Source organism: Sceloporus undulatus, chromosome 1 (assembly GCF_019175285.1).
Source record: "Sceloporus undulatus isolate JIND9_A2432 ecotype Alabama chromosome 1, SceUnd_v1.1, whole genome shotgun sequence".
NCBI classification, from domain to species: Eukaryota; Metazoa; Chordata; class Lepidosauria; order Squamata; family Phrynosomatidae; genus Sceloporus; species Sceloporus undulatus.
In genome coordinates, this window is record NC_056522.1 from 242,510,561 (window position 1) to 242,538,396 (window position 27,836).

Here is a 27,836-nt window from a genome sequence, read left to right on the forward strand (position 1 = left end):
AAACTTGTGGCATGCTTTACTACTGGCAAGAGGAGCTCCCTCCATGAAAAAACAAAGATAGGAGATTTAGTGTAGTCAAGCATACTTAATATTCTTAACTAACATCAATGGCTCAATACCAAAATTTCAATCTGTGAAATAGTCCATTATAAAAGTAAAAACATAAAAATGAAAGATAACTTATAGCCTAGAGAGCATGGGACAGTCTGAATAATCTTGTCTCTTCCAATCTGTCTCTAGCCACTAAAAGTATCTTCCGACGAAAGGGCACTGACTGTGTTGGTTGGGAGTTGAAGTCTAGCAATATCTAAAGGGCACAGTTGTGCTACAAGTTTTGCTTCTGTTATCATGGAATGCCAGTTTTAGACATTTAGGCTCAAAATCTCACAAAACTTAAAAAGCTATATTTTCCTCCAACTCATCTAAACCTTATGTATACTTTTAGTCTTCTGTAATAACTGCATGGAAAATTACACAGCTAGACAACTCACAAAAGATACGAGATCATTAAAGTCAGGTATTAATATCCCAGACCATGGGTACTTCTGACAAGGCAGCACACTCATGGAAGCAATATTACTTTACATGATGTGTTGCTGAATAGCTGACCCTCTTACCTAGGCTTCTTCAGACTTGTTTGTGTTTCCTGTAATAAAGAACAAAATAAAAGTTCCTCAATATCTGTGTGTGTATATCTTCAAGTTGCCTATTGACATGGCAACCCCATGAATTTCACAGAGTTTTCTTAGGAAGGAATACTCATAGGTGGTTTTGCCCATTTCTTCCTCTGAATATAGCCTACAGCACCTGGCATTCATTGGCTGTTCCCATTCAAGTACTCACCAAAAGTGCCAAAAAGCATGCATGTATTTTAGAGGGGACCTCAGCGAAATGGTACAAACATACTTTAAAAAGACTAAAGCTAGGAAATGAAGAAGATGTAAGGCTATAGCTGTCTGGAGGATTAAACAGCAAGACTATCACAGGGCACCAGGTCAGAAAAGTCTTGTGTAACCTACCATCTTCACAGAACCAAGGTTAGTATGAAGAAAAAAATCCATTCCATCATCCTGTTAACAGTATGCTATCTGTAGCATTTGCTAGGATATCAAAATCAGATATACGTTTCACAAACTCAATTAGGGTAGGCTTATCACAGACAAAAGACCACACCTTCTACATAATGCCACATAACAAAACTGTTTCCAACAGGCTTTAGCTTCGAAACAATTTGTGAATACGGCATGGGACCATGTGTCCTCATATCAAAAACATGATACCACTTGATTAGCATGAACCAACAGATGAAAAGCAGTACACACTATCTATGAATAAATCAGGCTACCTTCATTTGTAATGTTCTCCTTGAGTACGTTGCTAGGCCCTTCTTTCAAAGGATGCTGATCTTCTAGCTGTTGTTTGTTTTGTTGTCTGGTACTCTGTTTCCCCACTAGATTGAAGTGAAATACACAATGACAGAACAAGAAAGAACATTTATGATGGTAAGTAATAGCTGATTACACACAAGATCTTTGTCTTCTAAATACTTGGTATTTCAAGTGGTGTCTCTTTATCAAATTCATCAGGTGTTAACTAATAGACCCCATAAATACTGAACAACGGATCATAACCCTATTCAAGTAAAACCAATGATCACAGCTGCAAAGGAATAGAAAGATGGAAAATAAGAAACAGGAATAGTGCAAAAACCAAAATCAAAAAGTACATTTAGCTGATAAGAAAGAACACTGTACCAAATAATTTATTTAATTTCCAAAACTCAAAACAATAGGTAATTCAATGATTCACAAAAGTCTAGACCAGGTATGACATGGGCTAAATTGAAATTATTGTTGCTTGAAGGACAAGCCAACTCAGAAAGAGGTACATGTGTTCTGCTTAAGGTTTCAGCCTCTAATCTTGAGTATAGAATCACAGAATCGTAGAGTGGAAGAGACCGCAAGGGCCATCCAGTCCAACCCCTGCCATGCAGGAAATCTAAATCAAGCTTCTCCAACAGATGGCCATCTAGCCTCGTTTAAAGACCTCTAAGGAAGGAGACTCCACTACGCTCTGAGGGAGTTGTTCCAATGTCGAACACCCCTTACGTCAGGAAGTTCCTCCTAATGTTGAGGTGGAACTCTTTTCCTGGAGCTTGCATCCATTGCTCCAGGTCCTAGAGGATACCAAATAATGGAAGACCTTTCACTGCAGTCAGTAAGCATATGCAAATGTTGTATGCCTTTCTGCATAGCTATGATTTTAGAAATGTTCCTCTATCCGGCTGCAAAAAAAGATTTAAAAATTCTGGCCTTCGGCCAATACCACATCTATGCAAAAGCGAAATATCTACAGTCACTTCAATTATTTCTTTAAAGGTCTGGAGTGCAGCCACCACACATAAATAAGAGACCAGGTTCGTCCAGTGCATATTCAGAAATGGCAGGAAAGGAGATACTGAACGAAGGGACTGCACCTGTATCTGAACCGTGACCCCAGCCGAATGAAGCCTGATCGACTGGAACCTTTCTGGACGGGTCCCGGAGGCGGAAGAAAGCATGATGCCAACTGCACATTTCCACAAGTGTTGTGCAGGCCTTTGGGTGACCAGCCTGAACACAAAGTATGCCTGCTCCTTTCCTAAAAGTAAGAAGAACAACATGGCAGCATTGTGGAATAAAAGAAATACATGCAGTGGCTTCGAAAACATTGTAGCTGCAGAGAAAAACTGCAAATATACATAGAAGTGAAAATATATCATTTTCTTGGTGATAACAATAACTCAAAGTACAGTGGTACCTCGGGATACGAAATACCAGGTTACGAAATTTTCGGGATACGAAAAAATCCCATAGGGAATCATTGTTCCGGGTTACGAATGTTTTTTCAGGTTACGAAAAACTTTTGGTGCTTGTTTTTGGCTTTTTCGCACGGAATCGCGGCTTTTCCCATTAGCGCCTAGGGCAATTCGGCTTACGAAGGCTTTCGGGTTACGAAAGGCGGCCGAGGTACGACGAATTAATTTCGTAACCCGAGGCACCACTGTATAAGTTAAACCAAGGATAATGTTAGAAAATACTAAAGAGAAGAACTGCCATTTTAAGAACAATACTCTCTTCAAGATTTTTATTCCTGAAGACAAAATTGAAGATATTAAATGTAGACAATGTATCCATTACTACTACTACTATTATTATTATCATTATTATTATTATTATTACTACTACCCCGCTCTTCAGCCAGAAGGCTATCAGAGCAGCTTACTATGACCTTGCAGTGTACCATCACCACATTCTGAATTTTCTGTGGTATGCACGTCTTCAGAATCCTTTTCCAAAAGCCTAATGATTTTCCCATTCCCATATTTGACAAATTTAACTTCTTCAGCTTCATCAAATACACTTTTTGTCTTTCTGTAAGTGCCAATCCAAGCTTAATAGAGTTAAATTAAATCAATGTGTCCATCCTGTTTCAATGTTATACATTGTTTAATCTTGGTAACATGATAATCTTTAGTAATCTTGTGTATTTAAAATTAATCTTTTTGATTCAAATTTTAATCTGTGTCTAATAGCTAATATCCCCTTGGTTTAAAGCATAATCTCTCATAGTATACCTTGTTCTATAACTGGAGGAGAACCACCACAAACCCTTCATTATTGTAAGACAATGTTGGTAGCAGTCATTTACTAGATTATATTAGCCCAAATTCTAGAGTGTATCAGCCCAAATTATCTCCCTATGTAAATAACTGTGTATGTGTACAGCACATTCATGTGGGATGGATACACACACCTACGCTCATACACATTCTTAATTTGGTTTAGCTACAGTTCAGCATGTGTAAGCTAACGCATCATAACAGAGAACAGTTTACTTTTGCACAACTATTTCTTTTTAATAGAGAGCAATATGAGTAAAACATTTTCCTCTACCTGTTCGTCATCTTCAACCACCACTAAGGTTAACTTATTCTTTTTGAAGTCCAACCTTGTGATTTTTGGCCTGTAAAACAAGGACAGAAACAGGAATAAATACTTGCAATTTACTGCAATTGTGACATAATTCATAATTCAAGTAGAATGGGGAATAAAAAATACCACTGTTAACCTAGTTTTGCCCTCCCTCACTTTGAAACACACAGATATTGTGAAAAAGCTTGTTTGACTTAATAATTTTGTGCATTCCAATATAGTATAACTATATTACAAAATAGTATATGTGCACACAAGCTCAGGTACATATGTCTCAGACACTATATATGAACACATAATGTAACGGCCATTAATCTCTCAAAGATCCAAATCAGATAGTTATTGTGGCTGTTGCTACAAATTAGTCCACTTATTTACAACAAACCAAAAATAGTGAACCTATTGTTTCCAGATAGTGATGTACTAAACTTCCTGCCACTCTTGACAATTAGTCATGCTGGATAACGTTGAATTAGAATCCAACAACAAGTGAAAATATACTGTATAAGTTCTTCACCCTTGCAACAGATCAAGACCTCTTTTGGACCATACCACAGAGAATGCCAATACTAAACAGTATGTTTTAAAAGTTCTTCCAAGGTTTAAAAGGTCTTGCCTATACAGGGCTACACTTTAATAAGATAAACTATAAGCTATCCAGCTTACCAGAAGAACAATCCAATCTTGGTTTCTCCTTCAAACACGAGAACGCCTGTAGGCGTCAGTCCGAGGCTATAATCATTACCATCTCTTGCCTAATAGGGATGAAAATCAGGTTAGAATATTCCTACAAATGTAACTGTATGCAAGTTACTTTAATTCAGTTATTCTCTACTTTTGCTGCAACATTAATGATAAATGGTCATACAGTGGTACCCCCGGGATACGATTGATCGCGTTACGAGAAATTTCCGGGGTACAAAAAGTTAGCTGGAAAAAACTGTTCTGGGTAAACGAAAGATTTTCGCGGTTACGAAATTTTTTTTGGTGTTTTCGCGGCGCTTTTTGGCACGAAATTTAAAAGCCGCGGCTTTCCAGCGCTAGCGGTTTCGGGTTGCGAAATCTTTCGGTTACGAACGGCGCCGCGGAACGAATTAAATTCGTAACCCAGGGTACCTCACTGTATCTCAATCAATAAATATGCCAGTTAACTATGCATTCCATTGTAGTCAACACCCTTGCCCCTGATATGATTTGCAGTTATTACTAAATGTTTTATCTCTGTACTTTAAATTGATGTTTTTATTGTTTTTATCAGTAAATAGCTGTCTGCTCTGAGGTCTCCAGGAAGCTTTGCTGACAACAAATGAATGTTAGAAACAAAAATTCTAAAATAAATGTTTTACTTATTTTATTCTAGAGCAAGAGCAAGAACTTTGTAGTGTGCAAAACCTACATGATGTTAGTTTTCCAATCTGATCTTACTCCGATGAGCTGGAAGAAGAATTCAACTGGTTTTATCGGATTCTCTCTTCGGAATTAGATTGCATAACGTTAAAAATCAACCCATCTTCTACATTCCATCTCAAAACTCTTTTCTTCTCAATGTAAGTTTAAACAAAAGGATTCAGAATTCGAATGCAGTTTATTCCTCTTACTGGCGTAATTTCTTTGTCATGGATATAGCAGCCAGACCTTGTAAGTAGCAGCTTTGTTTGTACCCACCTATTGTAGAGGCCGAAGAGCTTTTAATCAAGATGCCTTAGTTAGCTGATCAGATAAGTGGAATACAGGCTGTATGTGAAGTAGAACCTATCAACCTTTTACCGTTTGATGTAGACTACAGGTTTAATTAAGCAGTTCATTATTTACCCATGAATTTTGATCCAGTACTAAAAATATAATTCCCCAAGTCTGAAATCACAAACTTACCTTGACTATATGCATGTCTACTCCATACATTTCCAGCCATTTTGCTTTGTTCAAATAATTTGTCTCTGCCTGAGCTGGTGTTTGTCCCCTGAAATAAGTTTTGTTACACAAAAATGACAGAAAATTAAAAAGAGCATGCTTTCGTATGAAGAGGAGATTATAGAAGGATCACACAAATTGAGAACTGCAAGGGTTTATAAAACAAATAAACAAAACTAAACAGTACTGGTCTGGACAATTTTAATTATGACCCATGGCCATTTCTGCATGTTTTGTTATGAAACAGAAGGTTTAGGAAATACAGTACTGTATTTTATGTTGTTTAAACCAAAGTAGAACAACATTAGGGAAGGTTTAAATATGAATGGAAAAGCTATTTTTCCTCATTAAGAGAAAGTAATGCATAGTCAAGGTATTTGGGTAGAAAGCAAAGATAGAAAGTAACATTTTGGGAGTTGTTACCTGTATTCTTTCCATTTCTCAAAAATGGTCAGTTCCATCTCTTCAGTTTGGTTGGGCACAAACCTGAATTCTGACACTATGTCAGGGATATGCTCAGCAGGGTCATAATCACCAAGTTCAGCTAAAAAAAAAGACAATATTTAAAGCAAATTCCAGTAAGAACAAACTTTCTTATGTAAAAAAAAAAGAGAGAGAGAGAGAGAGAGAGAGAGAGAGAGAGAGAGAGAGACTGTTTGAGTCCAAGTGATGTATTAGTTCATTCTCTGGGTGCTCTAGATATTCACATCCTTTAATTTTGTTTCTGACAGCATATGTTTGTTGGAATTGACAGAAAAGCTAATATTATGGCTTTCAGCAGTGATAAAAATATTGTGCTATTAGACTGTATTTGTACAAAACATATCCCAGTAAAGACAGCCATTTTTAGGCCACATCCATTATTAAATGTTTATTCACCAAAATATGGAAACCTGGTTTGAACAGAAACAGGCATAGCACTCAGGACCCTCTTTATCAATTGCTCTTTTAAGTAAAAAGGTTAGTTGTTTTTTTAAAGATAAGCTAGCACAGCAGCAGAGGAATGAAATATTCAGTCTCTACCACAGGCTTAAATGTGCCTTAGGGAAATCTGCTGTGGGTTTAACACTGAAAACACTATGGGCTGATGAGGAAGGGAAGGAGAGCAACATTCTTCTGCTGTCATTCTGTTTGGTTGCTCATCTTGGAGTTATACAGGGGGAGCTTGGCCTTCTCCTTCCCCAGTACTACTGGAGGAGAAAAAGGGAGTTCTCTGTCTTTCTTTCCCCTCTGGAAGCCAACTCAATAGCTACAAGCGAATGCAGTTCCTTGTAGCCTATGGCAGCCATGCAAGTGGTTAAAAATAAGTCTGTCCTTGATAGGGAAACAAAAGAGATAGCAGTAGAGGACTTTCTCATCTGGGAAACATTCTCAACAATGTTGAGAAATATGTTTCTACACTTGGCTAGGCAATATTGTGACTGCTAAAGACATTTCCCTTCTACACATTTCATGCTCTTGATTTTTCTCTTTGTTAGCTTAGTTTGCAATGAATGATGCAGTCATGTAGTCAAATCTGATTGGCAACATTGGGCACCGTCATCATTCCATTCATTCTGATAATATGAAATCACGAATCAAGGAAGAAGAAAAAAACAGCAGAGCAGAAGAGAGGGAATGGCACCTTAAAAGAAACCCTTGCATTTTCAAGTGGCATTTTTCAGGAAATATTTCTCTTTCAGCTCCAAACTGTCTCAAAACGTAATACTGTATTACACAGTAAATAAAATAAATTCATATTCCTTTGTAAAACATCAACAGTGTTCATGCATTGTGCACCATCCCTGAAATTACACACAGTGCTATGAAATTACACTCTGTAACACTGCTACCTTGATGGGAGATTGAGCTCATTTTGCTGTAACATTACTATCCTTCGCATCTACACAACGCAGAGTTTAAACAGGAGTGCATTTCCCAGTTCTTTCATATATAATGTTATTGAACAGAGGAAAATACTAGTGCTGTGAACGAGTACCTTAAAATAGTATTCAGCATGCCAAACAGTTTTATTACCAAATTTCAAAAAAAGATTCTTTAGTATTATGGAAGGAAAATAGAGCAAAAAACAGCTTATTGGATAATATAAAAATGTAATACAGTGCACCCATGATATCCACAAATGGTTTACCCCTTTTTGTTGTTGTAATTTTTGGGGAGGGAACACAGGAGGATTTGTATCCATGTGGTCTCTCCAAGAATCTTTGGGTTGGAAGAGACCCCAAGGGCCATCCAGTCCAACCCCATTCTGCCATGCAGGAACTCTCAATCAAGCCGATAGGAGGGCCCTCCCGCCCTGTTTAGAAGTGGGTGGCAGAGGCCATGCTCTCTCTGGGGAGGACATGAAGCCACTGTGCTTTGTTGTGGGATGCTCTGTGGCAGCCAAAAAAATACCATTTTAGAGTTGGAAGCTTCAGCTCTGCTGCTGGGCCAATTCTAGCTCCTTTACAGCCATGTGTCTGGGCAACACAGAGGAGGAATCCTATGCCTCCTTACACACCATCTCATTATAAGAATTCAAAGGAATGTGCAGGAGCCTGGCAACACCACCATGTTTTCCAGACTGCAAAAGATCCCCCACACCTGTTAGGGCCGGGGTGCCATTGGGCCAGAGATGGAAGAAGGGGGAACCAAGGGTTAATGCCCCCATCTGCCCTCCTGGCAGATCCCAAACCTTTAGGCATGATGTCCTGCAATGGCCATGGTAGAGCCTCATGGCAATGCCTGCCCTGAGCGAGGCATTAGATCTGGCAAAGGTTCTTTGGTGGCTAGAGAGAGAGGGCCCTGGTACTCACCGTTCCCTGTGACTTCTGGCTGGCTTCCTCTGACCTTGGCCATCAGGCTGTGCAGAGGTGATGCAGAGAAATCCTGCCATGGCTTTTGGCTGGCCTGTCCTCTGAACTCTGGCTGGGCAGAGATGCTGAGGAGGGAAGTTTCCATGATCTGGCCAGTTTCCTCACAGATCCCGGCCTTAAACAGGCTGGGCAGAGGTGATGCAGAGAAATCTTGCCATGGCTTTTGGCTGGCCTGTCCTCTGAACTCTGGCTGGGCAGAGATGTGAGGAAGGAAGCTTCCATGACTTCTGGCCAGTTTCCCACTGATCCCTGGCCTTAACAGGCTGGGCAGAGGTGATGTGGAGAAACAGAGACATGGAGGGGATACCCCTCACATCTCTTCCCACGGCTCCCTGTGCTGCAATGTGCTGTTTGCAAAATCCCTGTGCTCCCACCACATGAAAGGGGGCAGCTTTGGAGAGGGAGAGTCATTGGCAAAGCCAAGACCTTTCTCCAACTGGGGGCCCTTGCCATTTTAAGTCTTCTTCATGCTTGCAAGGCTGTAGTAAAGAAGCTGCAAGCAACAGCAAACACATCCAAAGGGTCCCTCTGAAGCCAGCTCCCTCTGTTGAGCTGGCAGACCCTGAGCTAGGGAAGCCTGGGTTAGATGGCCCTTCACCCAGGCTCTCAGGGTCCTCTGCCATAGCCACCACCAAAGAAGGGGGGAAAGGCAGGGAGAGGGAAGAAGGGAAGACCAAGAAAACTCTCAAAACCGCTTTTGCAGAAAGGAAAAACTTCGCTGGCTCGAAGAGAACATCCTGCTAGGAGCGTAGGCAGGAACAAGACTGAGGCTCAGGGGGGCTAGCTCCTCCCTATATAGGGGCCGGTCTTTTGTTTATTGTCCCTGCCTACAGGAGCAAATAGGAGGAGCTAAACCCAGATTACAGGAGGACAGGACCCTCTCTGCTGGGAAATAGAGCAAAAAACAGCTTATTGGATAATATAAAAATGTAATACAGTGCGTGCACGTCATACGTGGATGCACCATACGCGGCTTTCAGCATACGCTGAAAGCCACGAGGGAGCCTGCAGGAGCGCACGGGGCGGCACATCCCATTAAGACTAATGGGGTGCGCCACTGCGCAGCCACGCCATGCACAAGCCCCATTATTTTCAATGGGGCTCGAGCATACCCGTTTTTACGCGGGGTGTGTGTGTCCGGAACGGATCCCCCATGTAAAAAAAAGGGTGCACTGTAAATTCTGTGGTGAGTAAAACAGACTTTTAATAGACTTTGCCTTGAAAACCTCACTACATAAATCCTTTAACTAGCACTTTCATGAGCCTTTCAATTGAACACTACAGCTGTTTCTAAATCTTTAACTTATTCCCACAATGCTATTTACTTGCTCTCGGGGCTTGTTTAGACTAGGGCTAATTGAAATCAAATTACCTAGTTGTTGACTGGACAGCAACCCTGAAGCCTGAACTGATGGTTTTACTGTCCTTCATATTAATAGAAAGAATTACATCCAAATGGTACCTGCTGATGAGGTATGACTACATGAATTCATTTACTGCAGCAATCATTTTGATGTTTACAAAGGTAGGGCTTCAAGACAGGGCACAGTGACTTCACTTTCACCGAGTGTCTGTATTAGTGGGCTTCCTCTGGTTTACTTGATAGCAACCTCATAAGAGATTGATTCATCCTTTTCCTTTCCCATAATAACAATGTTGAGAACAAAATGAGGTTTCAAAGCCATTTGTTGTTGTTAGCTGCCCTCAAGTCGGTTCCGACTCATGGCGACCATGTGAATGAGAATTCCTATCCTTCACTGCCTTGCCCAGATCCTGCAAACCCTTGCCCACAACCCCTCCTGATTGAGTCTATCCATCTGGTTTGAGGTCTTCCTCTCTTCTACCCTCTACCTTTTCTAGCATTATTGTTTTTTCTAGTGATCCGTGCCTTTTCATTATGTGGCCAAAGTACAATAGTCTCAACATGATCATCTTTCCTTCCAAGGAGAGCCCTGGGCTGATCTGTTCAAGAACCCATTTGATACTTCATTCAAAACAGGGCACATCACCAGAGTGAGAGTGGTGGCTGTGCCACTACTGGTCCCAGACAAGGAGCCCTGATGCAGTGGTTAAATGTCACTACTGCAGCAAGTATTGCAGCAACAAGGTTATGAGTTTAATCCCAGGGCTCCATGGTTGACTCATACAATCATAGAATTGGAAGAGACCACAACGGCCATCCAGTCCATGTAGGAATTCACAATCAAAGCACCTTAACAGATAGCAATCCAGCCTCGGTTTAAAGACCTCCAAAAAAGGAGACTCCACCACTCTCCAAGGGTGTGTGGTCCACTGTTGAACATTCTTACTGTCAGGAAGTTCTTCCTAATGTTTAAGTGGAATCTTTTTTCATTCAGGTTACATCCATTGTTCCGGGTCCTATTCTCTGGAGCAGTAGAAAACAAGCTTGCTTCATCCTCAATATGACATCCCTTCAAATATTCAGCCTTCTATCCTTTCGTATGTCAGTAAAATGAGTACCCATTTTGTTGAGGGCAATTGTCTTACGCGCTGTAAATCGCTTAGAGGCTGTTTAGTTCATTATGAAGCGGTATAGAAATTGAAATGCTAAATGCTGAATTCCCTTACTAGCAAACACCTGAGAGCCCAATAAGTACACTGTATCGTTCAAATCATAGTTCATGTTCTCAGTACCTATAGCGCGCTTATTATGGAACAACAAAAAGAAGAATTAAATGCCTCAATTGTAATGGCAGAAATTGAAAAAGCAATAAGGAATTTAAAAGAAAATAAAGCACCAGGTCCTGATGGTCTAACGGGAAAATATTATAAGATGTCAAATGAAGAATTAACATTATCATTACAAAGAACAATTCAAGAAATAGATAATAATATTAGTACTGTGGTGGATGTGTTAGAACATAAGTTAGGAATGGCATTTCTAAATATTGAAAAAATGTTGGACAATGTAAATTGGGACTTAATTTCTACAAAAGTGAAAATACACAAATAAGTATAAATGGAGAAAAAACTAAGCTTATTAAGATCAATAAAGGGACCTGTCAGGGATGCCCTCTGTCTCCATACTTTTTATAATGGTTATGGAATTATTAAATAATAAAATATGAAACAATGATACAATACCAGGACTCAAAATACACAAGTACACTTACAAACTTCATGCATTCGCAGATTATCTTTTTGAAAAACCCAGTAAGAAATATACAAAGATTGGAGGAAACATTGGAAAAATTAGGGGAAATTAGCAGGCTTTAAAGTTAATAAAAATAAAAGTGGCATATTAACCAAAAATCTTTTCCAAAAAGAAGAAGAACTAAAAAAGAGAACAGAATTTCAAATAAGAGATAAAATCAAATATTTAGGAATAAATATTACAAAAAAATATTCAGAACTATATAAGAATAATTATATAGTCATCCCTCTGTATTTGCGGCTTTGATATTTGCAGATTTGATTATTCACGGATTTCATTAATATGTTCTCTCTAGGACTGTCTAGGTCCTCCAGTGCAACTCTGTGGTCAACTTTAAAAGTTGCACTGAAAGACCATTTGTTGCTACTCCAGTACCATTCTATGGTCAGTGTATGTTGGACATTGACCACAGAGTTGCACTGGAGGACCTAGAGATTCCTGGAGAGGTGTCCTTCTGGTGAAAACATGTTTTTGTTATTTGCGTTTTTTCCATATTCACGGGGGTCTTGCTCCACTAACCCTAGCGAATATGGAGGGACAACTGTAATAACTTAGAAGAACATCAAAAAAGATCTGGAAAGATGGAATAAGCAACAGTTAATGTTACTAGGTAGAATTGTCACGATACAAATGAATGTATTTCCCAGAATGCTGTTTCTATTCCAAACATTACCCGTTGTAATAAAATTTATTCGGTCCTTGACCAGTATAAAACATTACCCATTAAAGTTAACAAACAACCATTTAAAAGCTGGAAGAAAGAGCTTTACAATTTTATATGGCAGGGAAGGAAGCCAAGAATAAAATATACAGTAATGTAAGACCGGAAGGAAAAAGGTGGTTTGGGCCTTCCAAATTTGGAAATATATTATAATGCATGTTCTCTGTCACGGGTAAAAGATTGGATCTTATTGGACAATCCAAAATTATTAGAAATGGAAAGCTGTAAAACAGAACTAGGATGGCATGCATACTTATGCAACAATAAAGCTAAAAGTAATAAAGAATTTAATCAACATTGCATAAGGAAAGCACTGCTAATAACATGAAATAAATATAAAACACACCTTTATAATAAAATTCCAAGATGGACTTCTGCACAAGAAGCATTTCATAGATTCTCTTTCCCAGAGAAAGTACAAAGTATTTATGCATGTTTTGTAGAAACAGATGAAATGGCAGAACCATTTTAAAAACTAATATAAGAACACATTGTTCTAAACCATGCAAATATGATTAGACAGACAATCCCAAAAAGTTTATGTATAATAAATCAAGGAAACAGCCTTATATCTATGGAAAAGAATCGGTAAACAGTTCAAAGATGGTAGTTATTTCTGGAGGAACAAATAGGAAGAAAGTAAAAAAATACACCTGCAACTCTCCAATACAAGATTCTGACTGGCAGCTTTAGAACAACAATCATCTACTGGGTTTTGTTGACCACAAAGTCCATAGTTTGGACTTCACTGCATTTTCCTGAGCAGAACCAAAATTCTAAGGCATCTGCTGAAAGCAATTACTTCACTGAAGTTCACACTTCTCTCTTACCCTCATTTTCCAAACCTTCCATCAAAAGTACAGTTAGGCTCAAGCCCAGGATTTCATTCATACCTCCCAAACATGCCACACTGTGGAGTAGCAGACATGCAGAAATAGACCTCATACAACAGAGCATTATCAGCTTTTTAATTTGTTACCTGGGTTTAACATGAAATGGATGTTTCAGATACAAACGTAATAACACTCTGAACTAATGCTACTCCTGTTAGTCTTTTTTACTGCTAATAGTTATGACCAAGTATTTACATACAATTTGCTATGTACATGTCTGCACCAATATTATGCCTCAAGCAGTACTTCCAAATCAATTCCCTCCAGGCAACTCACCCTGTAACATGTAAGCTGCCAGCTGCACTGCTGTTTCAAAGGGACACTCCAACCTTCAACAGGGAAAAAATATATCAGAGAAATCACTAAACAATATTTGGAAAATAATTATGTGTCAAGGATTTAGGCGAAAGGCAGCATTTATTAGTAAACCTACAAAGTAACACGCATGCGCGCGCACACACACATACTTAAAGCAATATCCTGTTCAACATCATATCTACCATACAGTATTTTTAAAAATGTATTGATTAGCAAGCTATTAGTAAAGAGTAAATCAGATCCCCTAAAATAGGTTCCACAAGATCAGGGGCATCATTAATACATTTCTCATTTATGCCGTCAATTACACAATCAAAATTCAAAGTGTAAGATAAAGAAACTAATTTTTTAACACCACACTAGCTAGGTACCAAATCAACACTCATCCCTATCTGCAACCGGTTCGTCTCATTGTTAGAAATTTGAGTGACATTATACTACATTCAATATACTCAAAAGGCATGATAAAAGCTTCCAGAACACTGAAAGGGGAAAAAAACTACTATAGAATATTAAATACCTGCACCTAACCATTTGTAACTATCAGTGGTCTTCATAAAATGTTCTCTATTACAAAGCTTGATGAACAGTAACTAATAATTGTAGTGCCTTGATGATTCACAAATTCTATATTTGTAATGTAAATCAGCTGCACATATCTAATGAAAAAAGTCTTGTTTAATAATTGTCATCAGAACTTACTTGCCACTCAGAATGTCCTGCTTTAGCTGAAGAACAAATAAATATCTGTTTCAGGAGAAGCAAGAATAAAGTAATCAGTTCGGGTGAGCAGTTCTAGAATTGGAGAAGAGCTAGATGGTCAATATAAATAATAATAATACAGTAATAACAGCCTGATGGGTGGACATATTTAACATTAGCTAATGCATTGTGGTTGCTCAGCTGTGAGCAGGAAAGCAAGTAATATTACTGTTCCTACCTGACTATAAGTTAACCTCATGTGTAAGTCAAGGACAGGTTTGGGGGCCAAAATTGTGGATTTTGATATGAACCATGGTTAAGTCAGTAGTACAACTTATTGGGTACATAAAAAAAGTTGTAAAGGATGAGGCAAAGGAAGGATGCTGAAGAAGGTACAAAATTCCGACAGACATAACTGTGTCACCCTAAAGGCTGGAGTATGAGGAGGGAAGTATGGTAAATTGTATCTGTGTGATATGTTGGGGAGGCAACCAGGCACAGGGCTAATAAAATGTGCCCATGTCAAAAAGGATGAAAAGGCAAGGCAAAGAAAATGGCAACTACATTAGCAGTAATTATAGACTAACTTGAATGGCATGACTTTGCTTGATTTTAACCCATAAAAGCTGACAAACGTACAGAAATGTCTTATTCAGATCCTTCAAAGCCCAGTTCTTCTTAGGGCTCCTTTGAGGGCAAGCATCGAAGAGCTGCTACCGTCATCATTTTCTTGCCCAGACATTCAAAAAGGGCAGAAGCAGTGCTGCGGCAGAGAAAGTGGGTGGGAGGGGGGTCCAATGTTTTTGGCTGGTCCCTCGTGAGTTCTTCATGTAGGTTGTTTGGCTCAGAGGAATAAAATTTCGCAACTATACTCAAAGAAGGTGATGGTTCCTTTTTTTTAAGAGTTAAAGTATAGCAGATAAGTTGACCCATTTTTGGGGGGTCACATTTTTGACTAAGATTTCTAGACTTATTCATGAATATATCCAGTATGTGTTATCATAATGATACAAAAGTAAGGAATAGCCATTTTGTCATTTCAGTTTTACCTGGTTTCAGTATTGGGAAGCGGGGGTGGATTCTCAAAAAGTTTGGAAATGATTATCATCAATGATCCAACTTTCTTGAAAGATATGTTTCATTAACTGATCTAGTAAAAATTATGCCATAGCTAGTGCAAAGACAACGTGCTTCAGAAAAAAAGGGGTTTCCTCAGTGCCAAGAATCACAATTTTCCTGAAGTACCAGAACTGTACTGTTGGAAAAAATGCCTCGAGGCAGAAAGTTTTGTCCTTATCCCTTCACAATATACTTCCTACTCATCGGAGACCTTCAGGGATATTAACCAGAGTATACCACAAGAACTGTAATTCTTATTTTATTTTTTTAAAAAGGAAAGGTATCACACTCAATACTCAGATTAACACAGAGATATTGGACTATAGACAAAGGTTCAACAAACACAGACAACTTATTTGTCTTCTGTTTTTTATCACTGCATACAATGTACCTTGTGAGTTCTTCACGTAGGTTGTTTGGCTCAGAGGAATAAAATTTTACACGAAGATGCAGACAGTATGGAGGGCCAACTGCAAAAAAGGTAATAAATTTTAGTTAGTGAGAGCAAGAAAAGCACTTTGCAAAGATAGCTATTACAGCCACAACATATAAAAATTGGTCTTAACAGTAATATGCATTTATATAAGAAATTCTTCTGAGAGACAATGAGTATCTTACACATCAGCAAGAAAAAGATAAAGGTAAAAGTACAGTTGGCCCTCAGTTTTCGTGGAGATCTGTTCCGGACCACTCTCCCCCCGTGCAAACAGAGGCTCGTGCATATTCAAGCCTCATAGGCTTGAATGGGGCGTGTGGGCTCAGTCCGTGTGCCATTGTAGACAGCGGAGGGGCGACTGCACTTTCATATATAATAAGTTACCTTAGCCTCACTATCTTACCTTGATCTGCCTTGTTAAGAACAGAGAAATCTAGGTTAATCCTAATATTTCAAGGCTCTGCCCCAACATTAGGAGGAACTTCCTGACAGGAAGGGCTGTTCGACAGTGGAACACACTTCCGCGGAGTGTAGTGGAGTCTCCCTCCTTGGAGGTCTTCAAACGGAGGCGGGATGGCCATCTGTCGGGGATGCTTTGATCTGGATTTCCTGCATGGCAGGGGGTTGGACTGGATGGCCCTTGCGGTCTTTTCCAACTCTATGATTCTATGATTCTATTATCTTCAATAGGTACCTTATCAAATAAATAGAGACCTTGCCTGGCTATTCTTAAAATTTGGAGGAATGCCTGCAATAGAAACTTTGTGCAGTCGCATATTCTCTAGGATTCAGAGTCAAATTTGAGGTATCAAGTGCTTTCAGAGTACAGCATTTTTGTGATGTTAATCCAATCAGAGGATATATTAATGGTTCTCTGAAAAAGAACCTATGTAAGATTTATATATCAGACTGCAAAAACTGTTTCCCTGAAACACAAACAAAGCAAGCATGTCTCTGGAGAATGACAGAACTATTTCTCCTAACTGTCTGCAGCGGGCTACATATGCTTTGTCTTCACACTCAAAGCTGATCTCTTCTGAGACAACAAACACATTTGATTCCACACCTCATTCCCTTCCAGTGAGAGAAGTCCTAGACCAGGAAGTTCATGATGTTATTTATACAATATCTCAATATTACTCTTGCTCTACCAGACTGTCAAAGTCTCTGTGCCTATATATATATATACACACACACACACATACACACACACACACACCCCACACATGTGAATAATTAGAAACTCCCTTTTAAAAAAGTCAGAACAGAAAGAAACTGGAAATGAAACAACATTACAACTGGCATGTGAAGCAGGACTTTCTAAAATATATTCTACATAATTCTTTCTTCAATAAAATAAATGATGCAGAGAAAGAACACACACACACACACACACACACACACACACACAGACAGGTGCTACAGAATATTTAAATGATTGGAACATCAAATACAGAGGCAAAAGTACAGCATGAAAAACATCCTTCTGCCACACCTGGTTAAAAAGTGAACACCTGTTTAAATAATGAAATAATGTAATATGAGTCAAAGAAAGATGCAATGCCAAGTTTCTGGTGTTACAACATTCTTCTTGATGCTGTTTCATTCTACCAAAGAATATTTTGAAGAAGCAGGTTCTTCACAATAGCTAAGTACCCCAAACTTATCTGAAAAGTAAATAAACTCTAAAAAGCCCAACACACTTACTTTTAACTTGTTTTTTAATACTCTTTGTGTTGTCCAACCAGTGCTGAAAGAAAGAACAGACTGAAAATTAGATTGCTTTAGTATAAGATAAATATTTTTCTCGAGTTCCATACTGTTCCTCATGATACTTAACATATATATCAAACCACTAGGGGATTTCTCCCAGAGTTGCGAAATTCAGTGACAATGGTATGCTGACAGAATTCAAAGATATAGGGCCAAAACACACTACAGAAATAATCCAGTTTGAGACAACATTAACTGCTCTGGCTCAATGCTAAGGAATTATGGGAGATGTAGTTTGTTGTGGCCCCAGAGCTCTCTGACAGAGAAGGCTAGCTGTCTCACAAAACTACAGTTCCCAGAATTTCCTAGCACTGAGCCAGGACAGTTAAAGTGGTCTTAAACTGGATTATTTCTGCAGTATGTTTTGACCCAGAGCCATGTTAGTCTGGAAGATCAATATGTAAAGGGATCTTGTAGAACCTTTTAGACTAAGTGAAATAAACATGTTGGTACCATGAGCTTTTGTAGACTGGAGCCTACTTCCTCAGATGCATGTATGCCCATATGCTGATGACATCCAAATGTATTTTTTTTCCTTTCCATCCAACTCCAAGAAAGTTATTTTGTTGCCAAACCAGTGTCTGACATCACTAACAGACTGGTGATCAAAATGAAGCTTAATCCAAAAAGGTCCTTCTGGTCAGTCAAAAGGTAGGTCAGGGAACTAGGATTCAACCTATGCAGGGTGAGATTATACAGTTGCTGAAAATCTAGGTTGACATCTTTGGTAGAAGCCTTGAGACTGGATTACCCAGGTTTCAGATGGGTAATTTAACAATTAAAATTATGCACCAGCTGCATGTTCCTACACATCTCTGGCCTGGCCACATGGACACATGCTTCAGTTACATCTCATCTGGATAACTGTAACATACGCTAAGTGAGGCTACTTCTGTAAAATGTCAGGAAACTTCAGGGGATTCAAGATGTTATGGACAGATGACTGACTGGATATGGACTGCTCACTGGTAATCTTTGTTTGGCTTTTTGGCCATTAACAGGTTGCTAAAGGAGGACCTTTAAATGGAAGGTGTTGCCCTTCCCATCATTGCTTGTAATCTTTTAAAACTATTTTAATTCTGCATTTGTTTCAATATGATACCTTCTTTAATTGTTTTTAATCATTGCTCAATGTTACAACGGATTGATTTCACTATATTTTGTTTTATCTTGTGATGTCTGCTGCCTTGGGATCTGCAGTAAGAGAAAGGCAGGATAATAAATAAATCTAGGGAAAATGCTTTACAGATCTAAGGAAATACTAGTGTTGTTTGGCCCAGCCCTCTCTTTTTTTCCTCCCTCTCAAAAAACATAATTCATGGATATAACTGTTAGAAACTGATGCTTTCAAGTTACTGCCATCTCCAATTTTTTTATTTTAGTTTCTCTGTCAGAGGAACATGTATTAACAATTCAAGCTGATACTTGTGTCAACTCTTGAAGCAGAGAATGCATTTCACAGTACAATTTTTTAAAATCATAACTGTGAGAAACAAGTTTGTGTGATTGAGAAGAAAGGGTCTAAAAAGTGACCTAAAACTTCATTTGCACAAAAACTACAGAAAATGAACACAACCCAAAGTGCTAATCTTTTTGCTCTCATGCGAAGATGAAAAATCTCATGACAGCTGACAGTTTGTTGCAATGTCATGTCCTGTTATATTCTTCATTTTCACTGAAATAAATGCCAATATCTTGTATATTCTTAAAGATACATATAGATTAATCTCTATAGAGTAAACAAAAATGGAATAACAGTTTTCAATTTATCAAACTTAGGAAGTTGTATTCCACATGACATCATTGTATTATTACATTTTTGGGGGGGGGGGAATGTAAATACAGTCCATCCTCGCCTTACGCGGGGGATTCGCGTAAGGCGAATACAGATGCTAGAATCACATGCACATGCTTTGCAAATAAAAATTCCCAGCATCTAGAAAAATAGATGTTGAAGAGAAGATTAACATTTAATTTTTTATGAGTGAGATGCACTCAGGTACTGTATGTCATTTCCACCTCAGTCTCATGATCCAATATATTATTTTGCTATTGCAGACTATAATTCATCAATGACTAAAAGTCAGGGAACCAGGAGTTCTATACTAGAAAAGGGTACAGATTGAAAGGATGAACGTTTTCTCATTTTACCATGTGTCATTAAGGATTATTAAACTGGAAGGGGAAACCAAAGGGGGTGGGGGGAAGAGTAGAAATGATTTAACAGCACCTATTATAGAATTTTATTACATTCTGCAGCTGATCATCAAAATAATGGTTTAGTCTGTGTAAGACTCGAAATCTATTACTGTATCAGGAAGTAAAGTGTTCTACACACAAGACAGGCAAAGAAATCCTGTTGATTCAGGCCTGTGGGGAATTAGACCAACTTAATCCAGACCAATAAAATAATCTGAACTATACTCCTCTAGACAATAGCATACTAGTTTAGTGTTATCTAAACTATATGTCTCTAAACAATCAGAATGGTTTTAAGTTTTATCTAGCTCTTTCAGGATCACACACATGATGTGTGTCTGGTTATAATAAAAAACCAAGTTTAGCACACTCCTATCACAGGTAGATTGCCTCATAACCAATCAGTAGATCTTAATCAGTTAATCAGAATTGTGTTTCCTTTAAAAGTTTAACTTTAACATCTAGCTGTTTTCATTCTACTTCAGCCTCGATTTAAACTTTCCTTCTTTTGCCTGAAAAACAGAGTTGACATCAGCAGAACATCCCACTTCCCGATATGCCCTTATATCCAATTGATTGAATCATCTAATTAGGATTGCTGCAAGGTTTTATACAGCATCTGTCCAAAGCAATTATTTTTTGGTAGGAATGCCCTGGTACACTACTATTCCCTTTCAACTCAATCATTCAATTTCTGAATTTATGGGACAAAGAGACAGTTCCGCATTTCCTAACACATCTGGATAATAACACATTTCTAGGCACAAGCCAGCCTAGTTTCAGACCTGGATCTGCAACTACACAATTCAGTTCTACTCATTAATGAAAAAGGAACGTTGGGTACTTACCGTGACACGTTCATTTCCTGCAGAGAAGGGTCCTGGCATCCTGTAATCTGGGTTTAGCTCCTCCTATTTGCTCCTGTAGGCAGGGACAATAAACAAAAGACCGGCCCCTATATAGGGAGGAGCTAGCCCCCTGAGCCTCAGTCAATAACAAGCCAAGCGACTAGTAAGGTAATCAAGGAACTGAACTTTAGTAACATCAGCTAAAGGTTAACTAGAACACCTTAGAAAAAACTAGTCCAAGAACAAACAAGAACTCAGAAAAACCAATCCAGCAACAAGAAGAAGAACAAGGCAGGTCCACCAACAGGCAAGCAGGGTCGGAGGCCGCAGGCAGCACCTGGGTGGGCAGGATGCCAGGACCCTTCTCTGCAGGAAATGAACGTGTCACGGTAAGTACCCAACGTTCCTTTTCCCAGCAGAGAGGGTCCTGTCCTCCTGTAATCTGGGATTTACAAAAGCCCTCTTGAACTGGGAGGGAGGTGCTGCTAGGAGACTGTGGCCCCCGACACAATCTGTTGGAGGAACCTCCTTTCAAATGACGCCTCAGCGGACTGAGACACGTCCAGTTTGTAATGTCTTATGAAGGTCGAAGGCGACTTCCATGTGGCCACCCTGCAAATATCTGACAGGGAGGCGCTAGTGGTCAAGGCCGCAGAGGTAGATGTACTCCTGGTTGAGTGCACCATCAACCCCTCGGGTGGAGTGAGATCAAGAGTTCAGTAGCTCTTTTGAATACAAGACCTGATTCACCTAGTCAGAGTGGAGACTGGTATCCTGTACCCCAAAGAGCCCAGGCGAAAGGAAAAGAACATCTCAGATGACCTTAAGGTTGAAGCCCTCTTGATGTAGATTTTGAGGGCTCTGCACACATCCAATGTGTGCCAGGTCTTTTCCAAGTCCTTCTTAGGATCAGGGCAGAATGAAGGCAGGAGAATGTCCTGTGACACCTGAAAGGCTGAGTCGACCCTAGGCACGAAGGTAGGGTCTGGACGAAGGCACACTGAGACAGGCCTAAAAATACACAAGTCTTTACGTACCGACAGGGCCCCAGCTCTGACACCCGTCTGGAGGAGGGAATGGCCGTGAGGAAGATGACCTTGAGGGAGAGGTGTTTGAGGAAGGCCTCCCAAAGGGACTTCATCGGCCCAACCGTCAGAGCCTTTAAGACCGTGTTCACATCCCAAGATGGAAAACGATGTCTGGTGGGCAGGCCCTGTTGGAAACTCCCCTCAACAGCCTCTTAATGTGACGATGGCTGCCATTCTAGCTGCTCTCGTATGGAGCAGAAACGACATGATGGCAGACACCTACCTTATAACCATGTTGGGTCAAGTCTCTTCTTAATGTCATCCTGGATGGACTATAGCAGGTCAGCCACTGAAAACCTGAAGCAGTTGATGAGAACTTGCCTAAGCAGTGGATTATGTGATCAATCAGAATAGAACCTGATCTAATCTGGACCTATGGCAGCTTCCACCCGATCACTGATCACCTTGTCAACTGGTTATAGCAATGAAGGTGATATTAAGGTGATTTCATTTGTAGTAATTAAGACTTACCACTCTGAAAGAGGAATGTTAATGTCTGACCTCCAATTAAAATTTTAAAACAATGTGCAGTTCTTTACTGGAACATCTGTGAACCTGTATAAAATAAGACTAATCCCATGGTTAGGCAAAGAAGACACTGGATTAACCTTTATCTCGCAGACATTGGTGAGTCCATGCAGAAGCGTGGAGGCACTCTGTGTTAACAGGGCATGTGGTCAGAATTAAGTCTGATTTCTTTTGAGGATGAACTTGTCTAGAGACTTCAAAAATCACCCCAATTCCATGTAGCAGACTATCATCAACCTGTATGAAGGCTGAGGGGTCTTGCGGCTAAATGAACTGCTGATTAAGGAGTCATGAAATGGGAACAGGGGGCTTGGCAAGGATAGCCCTCTGGTATCTAATTTCGAGGAGAGAATTTTCTCCACAAAAGGGATCTGTCAAAGGAACACAAACCTAAATTTAAAATAGTATAGTGGGCCCTCAATATGTACTGGAGTTGGATTTAGGACTTTGCATGGATACCAAATCCATGGAAGCTCAAGGCACATAAAATATAATGGCATAGTAAAATGGAGTCTCCTATATAAAATAGTAAAATCATAGTTTGATGTGTTGTATTGTTGTTTTGTTTGTTTTTTGGAATATATATATATATATATATATATATATATATATATAAGCAAGCTGTGGGCATATAGGTGGCTGGTGTAAGTCTCTATATGGAGCTGTATGGTATATTAAATCTGAGCATTTTGCTAGCAGAAAACAAGGCATAGGCACTAGGAAGTCCGTTTTTCCAGCCCCAAAAGGTAGTAACAATGGTGTTGTTTGAACCAGACCATGCCATGAAAAACCCAATCAGGGATAAGACACTCACCCACACAGCAGCTAACCTTATAACCATAAAATCATAGAATCATGGAGTTGGATGAGACCACAAGGGCCATCAAGTCCAACCCCCTGCCATGCAGGAAATCACAATCAAAGCATGCCCCACAATATGCAAAGGAATCTTGTAGCACCCTGAGACCACTAAAGAAAAGAGATTAGCAGCATGAACCTTCATGGCCTTGAGCCCAATCCATCATATGCATGATAGATCCTGTTACAATAGGCTTTCCAAGCCAGGCAGCAGTTGAATGTCAGGCCCATCAGCAGGCATTCTTATTTAAAATTTAACAATCTAGACAAGGTAAGAGGCAACTGTGATTTTTGTGGCAGACCCCTCAGGGCTCTGTAGGATGTCTGAATGGGATTTGAAGCAACCCCTTAGTAGAGAAACCTGATTATATTGTTTTAAAACACTCATGGAGGAAGGGGAGTTTCTCCCCCCATGGAGAGGAGTCTGTTTGTTTTTGATAAGAATTTTTCTTAACCCCCTGTATTAGTGAGAACCATCTCATGGAAGAAACTGTATTTTTTTTTTTTTAGGTTTCTTCCCTTTAACAGACATCTCTCCAAGAAAGAAGGGAAGGCAAGGGGAGCCACATCTTTTGAGGCTAGCTGACTGAGGTTCACTGTGTTTTATAACAGGAACATAATCCTTTTGCCACTAAAATGGAGTTTGGTTGGTCACCTTAATCCAATATATCTATCACCTCATATGAGATGTTACCAAAGATCCTCAATGCATGTAAGCACTAGAGGTCTGCTGAGTGACCAGAGACCTTCTCCTTGCTTGAGTCACCCTGTTTATTAGCATTTAAATGAATCTGTATTGCTAAAGCTTATGCTCTTAATGAGAAGTGCTATGGCTGATAACAGTTTGTACAAAGGAGGTAGAACCATGTGCTCATCCTATGTCTTTGGCTGTTCCACCTAAGGCAAAAAAGGCTCTGGACCTAATGGAGACAGTGATGGAGGCCCATGAGGAGGCAAGAAAAGTCACCATGTGGCTTTTATGGCTAGCCCTTCCCTTGAAGAATTAGTTTTCAGGCATCTTCTCTGGCCTGGAAAAAGGAGAGGGGGGGTGAGCAGAAACAGCACAACTCAAACCTCATGTGCTAACATTAATAAAATGAACACCAGAAAGGTTAACCAGTATCTCTTGTAAATCTGAGCCCACAGCCCTGTTGATGTGGGGGCTCTCTCCTCCTTTATTTGCCCCATCAAGGGAGGCTGCCTGGGCAGTGGCTTATTCCAAGCACTGAGGAAACTGCTCTTAAGTTAGCAGTGACTGAAGACCATTGCTAATCATGGGTAGATAGCTGCATATGGCCTGTAGTGTAGCCCTGATGTTCACAGGGCACTTTGTTTTATTTATGTTTAAAACAGCCCCAACTTCAAGCTGGGGTTTACAGCTTAGCCCTTTTAATTTCAGACAGGCTTGATAGTAACCTGGCTGCATGATACAAGCTAGCTTGGTCCTCAACTCCCTCCCACTTGCATAGGTAGCTGGGAAGGGCAGAGGGACTGCTGTGGGACATGGCACTACATTTACCTGAGGTAAGTCTGTGTCCTGAGAAAGGATAATCTCTGATGGAAAGGAGAGGCCAAGTGCTCAAGCTTTTCTCTCAAGAGTGACATGGTTTGGGGCAGCCAAACACAATTGGGGGTGAAGGGAACTCTCCACCCATGATATCCACAAATGGTTTACCCCTTTTTGTTGTTGTAATTTTTGGGGAGGGAACACAGGAGGATTTGTATCCATGTGGTCTCTCCAAGAATCTTTGGGTTGGAAGAGACCCCAAGGGCCATCCAGTCCAACCCCATTCTGCCATGCAGGAACTCTCAATCAAAGCATACCCGATAGATGGCCCTCCAGCCTCTGTTTAGAAGTGGGTGGCAGAGGCCATGCTCTCTCTGGGGAGGACATGAAGCCACTTCGTGCTTTGTTGTGGGATGCTCTGTGGCAGCCAAAAAAAAGACCATTTTAGAGTTGGAAGCTTCAGCTCCTGCTGCTGGGCCAATTCTAGCTTCCTTTACAGCCATGTGTCTGTGCAACACAGAGGAGGAATCCTATGCCTCCTTACACACCATCTCATTATAAGAATTCAAAAGGAATGTGCAGGAGCCCTGGCAACACCACCATGTGTTTCCCAGTCTGCAAAAGGATCCCCCACACCTGTTAGGGTCCTGGGTGCCATTGGGGCCAGAGATGGGAAGGAAGGAGGAGACCAAGGGTTAATGCCCCCATCTGCCCTCCTGGCAGAGTCCCAAACCTTATGCTAGGCATAGTGCCTGCAATGGCCATGGCAGAGGCCTCGTGGCAATGCCTGCCCTGAGCAAGGGCATTAGATCTGGCAAAGGTTCTTTGGTGGCTAGAGAGAGAGGGCCCCTGGTACTCACCGTTCTCCTGTGACTTCTGGCTGGCTTGCCTCTCTGACCTTGGCCATTTCAGGCTGGGCAGAGGTGATGCAGAGAAATCCTTTGCCATGGCTTTTGGCTGGCCTGTCCTCTGAACTCTGGCTGGGCAGAGATGCTGAGGAGGGAAGTTTCCATGACTTCTGGCCAGTTTCCTCACTGATCCCTGGCCTTAAACAGGCTGGGCAGAGGTGATGTGGAGAAACAGAGACATGGAGGGGATAGCCCTCACCATCTCTTCCCACGGCTCCCATGTGCTGCAATGCTGTTTGCAGAAATCTCCTGTGCTCCCACCATGAAAGGGGGCAGCTTTGGAGGAGAGGGAGAGTCATTGGCAAAGCCAAGACCTTTCTCCAATCCTGGGAGCCCTTGCCATTTTAAGTCTTCTTCATGCTTCCAAGGCTGTAGTGCAGAAGCTGCAGAGCAACAGCAAACACATCCCAATGGGTCTCCCTCTGAAGCCAGCTCCCTCTGTTGAGCTGGCAGACCCTGAGCTAGGGAAGCCTGGGTTAAGGATGGCCCTTCACCCATGCTCTCAGGGTCCTCTGCCATAGCCACCACCAAGGAAGGGGGGAAAGGCAGGAGAGAGGAGAAGGGAAGGCCAAGAAAACTCTCAAACTGCTTTCGTAGAAAGGAAAAACTTCGCTGGCTCGAAGAGAACATCCTGCTAGGAGCATAGGCAGGAACAAGACTGAGGCTCAGGGGGGCTAGCTCCTCCCTATATAGGGGCCGGTCTTTTGTTTATTGTCCCTGCCTACAGGAGCAAATAGGAGGAGCTAAACCCAGATTACAGGAGGACAGGACCCTCTCTGCTGGGAAAAAATATATATACTGCTCTGTTTCTTCTTTGATTAACACCAATCCAGGTACTAAACGCAAGGAAGATTTGGGTGACTAAAAACATGGCGGGTAATCACAGAACCACTCTATAGTTTTTCTATTAATGTAATCTTCCCTGTAATCCTGGCAATACCAGAAGGATTGCCTCTCAAGAACTCTGATTTTTTCCCCTTTATATATAAAGGGGAAACTGAGAAGGGAATGCAGAGATTTAGCTAAGATGTTACAGTATTTATACTGAGCTTTTTGTCTTTATTCATCCAACTTTGGAAAACCTTTTAAAAAAAAAAGAACACAAATGAACACAGCTTTTCTTCCAGAGCTATTGCTCTAGAAATATTCAACCAGGTAAAGTTATACATTCACTTTAAGCAACACTGGACCACAAAACCATTCCAATTCTGATTCAGTCATGAATGTGCCTGCTTACAATATGTCTTTGAATATACTTGCTTTTTGTTCTCCTACATGCTAAAAATTTAAGTACTGCTTTGTTGTTATGTGCCTTCAAGTCATTTCTGACTTATGGCAACCTTAAGGTGAACCTATCATGGGGTTTTCTTGGGAAAATTTATTCACAGAGGTTTGCCATTGCCTTCCCCTGAGGCTGAGAGCATGTAACTTGCCCAAGGTCACTCAGTAGGTTTCATGACTGAGCTGGCAATTGAACCCTGGTCTCCAGAGTTGTAGTCCAATACTGTACTGTAGATGGGAAGCTACTACAAATCTCAGAGAAAAAAAAACAAGTGAAAAACTAAACCTACTTGGGGTTAATTTTTATTGTCCTGTTGTGGCTCAACATGTGATATGTAGCTAACTGCCTTTCACACTGAAACAAATGGTCCCACGTTACTCTTAAAGTTGGTAAAGTCTCTAACGAACTGTTCACACTTCCCAACACAATCTGCAGAGGTTCATAATGTCTTCATTAAAGATCTAAACTAAATAAAGTGCTTGCAAAGCATCTGACTCCAAAATATGTACCATGAAGATCACTAAACAACTTACTGTATACAAAACATTAATATAAGCCATGAAAATCAAATATTACATAAACATTGTAAGGAATAATCAACATATTTTAGTTGCATTGCCTGTAATCATGTTTGTGCAGTATAATGGGAATTTTTCTTAGGAAGATATATCAAAACAGGATATACTTTAGAAGTCCTGTCTTACACTTTGCTGTTGAGTACAGTATTGATATGCAACTATG

General features: G+C 40.3%; 1 protein-coding gene across 4 annotated transcripts in view; it reads right to left on the bottom strand.

Annotated features, from left to right (window-relative positions):
* EPB41L5 (erythrocyte membrane protein band 4.1 like 5) overlaps positions 1–27,836 on the bottom strand; it is a 133,640-nt gene that overhangs the window by 82,825 nt on the left and 22,979 nt on the right. For all 4 annotated transcript variants that reach the window (XM_042469377.1, XM_042469366.1, XM_042469385.1 and 1 more), the window contains exons 4-11: positions 17,812–17,854; positions 16,060–16,138; positions 14,550–14,594; positions 13,806–13,858; positions 6,309–6,429; positions 5,847–5,934; positions 4,641–4,729; positions 3,936–4,005 (exon numbers count right to left, since the gene is read on the bottom strand). In XM_042469377.1, coding sequence (XP_042325311.1) covers positions 3,936–4,005; positions 4,641–4,729; positions 5,847–5,934; positions 6,309–6,429; positions 13,806–13,858; positions 14,550–14,594; positions 16,060–16,138; positions 17,812–17,854 — 588 coding nt within the window. The remainder of the gene's footprint in view (positions 1–3,935; positions 4,006–4,640; positions 4,730–5,846; positions 5,935–6,308; positions 6,430–13,805; positions 13,859–14,549; positions 14,595–16,059; positions 16,139–17,811; positions 17,855–27,836) is intronic.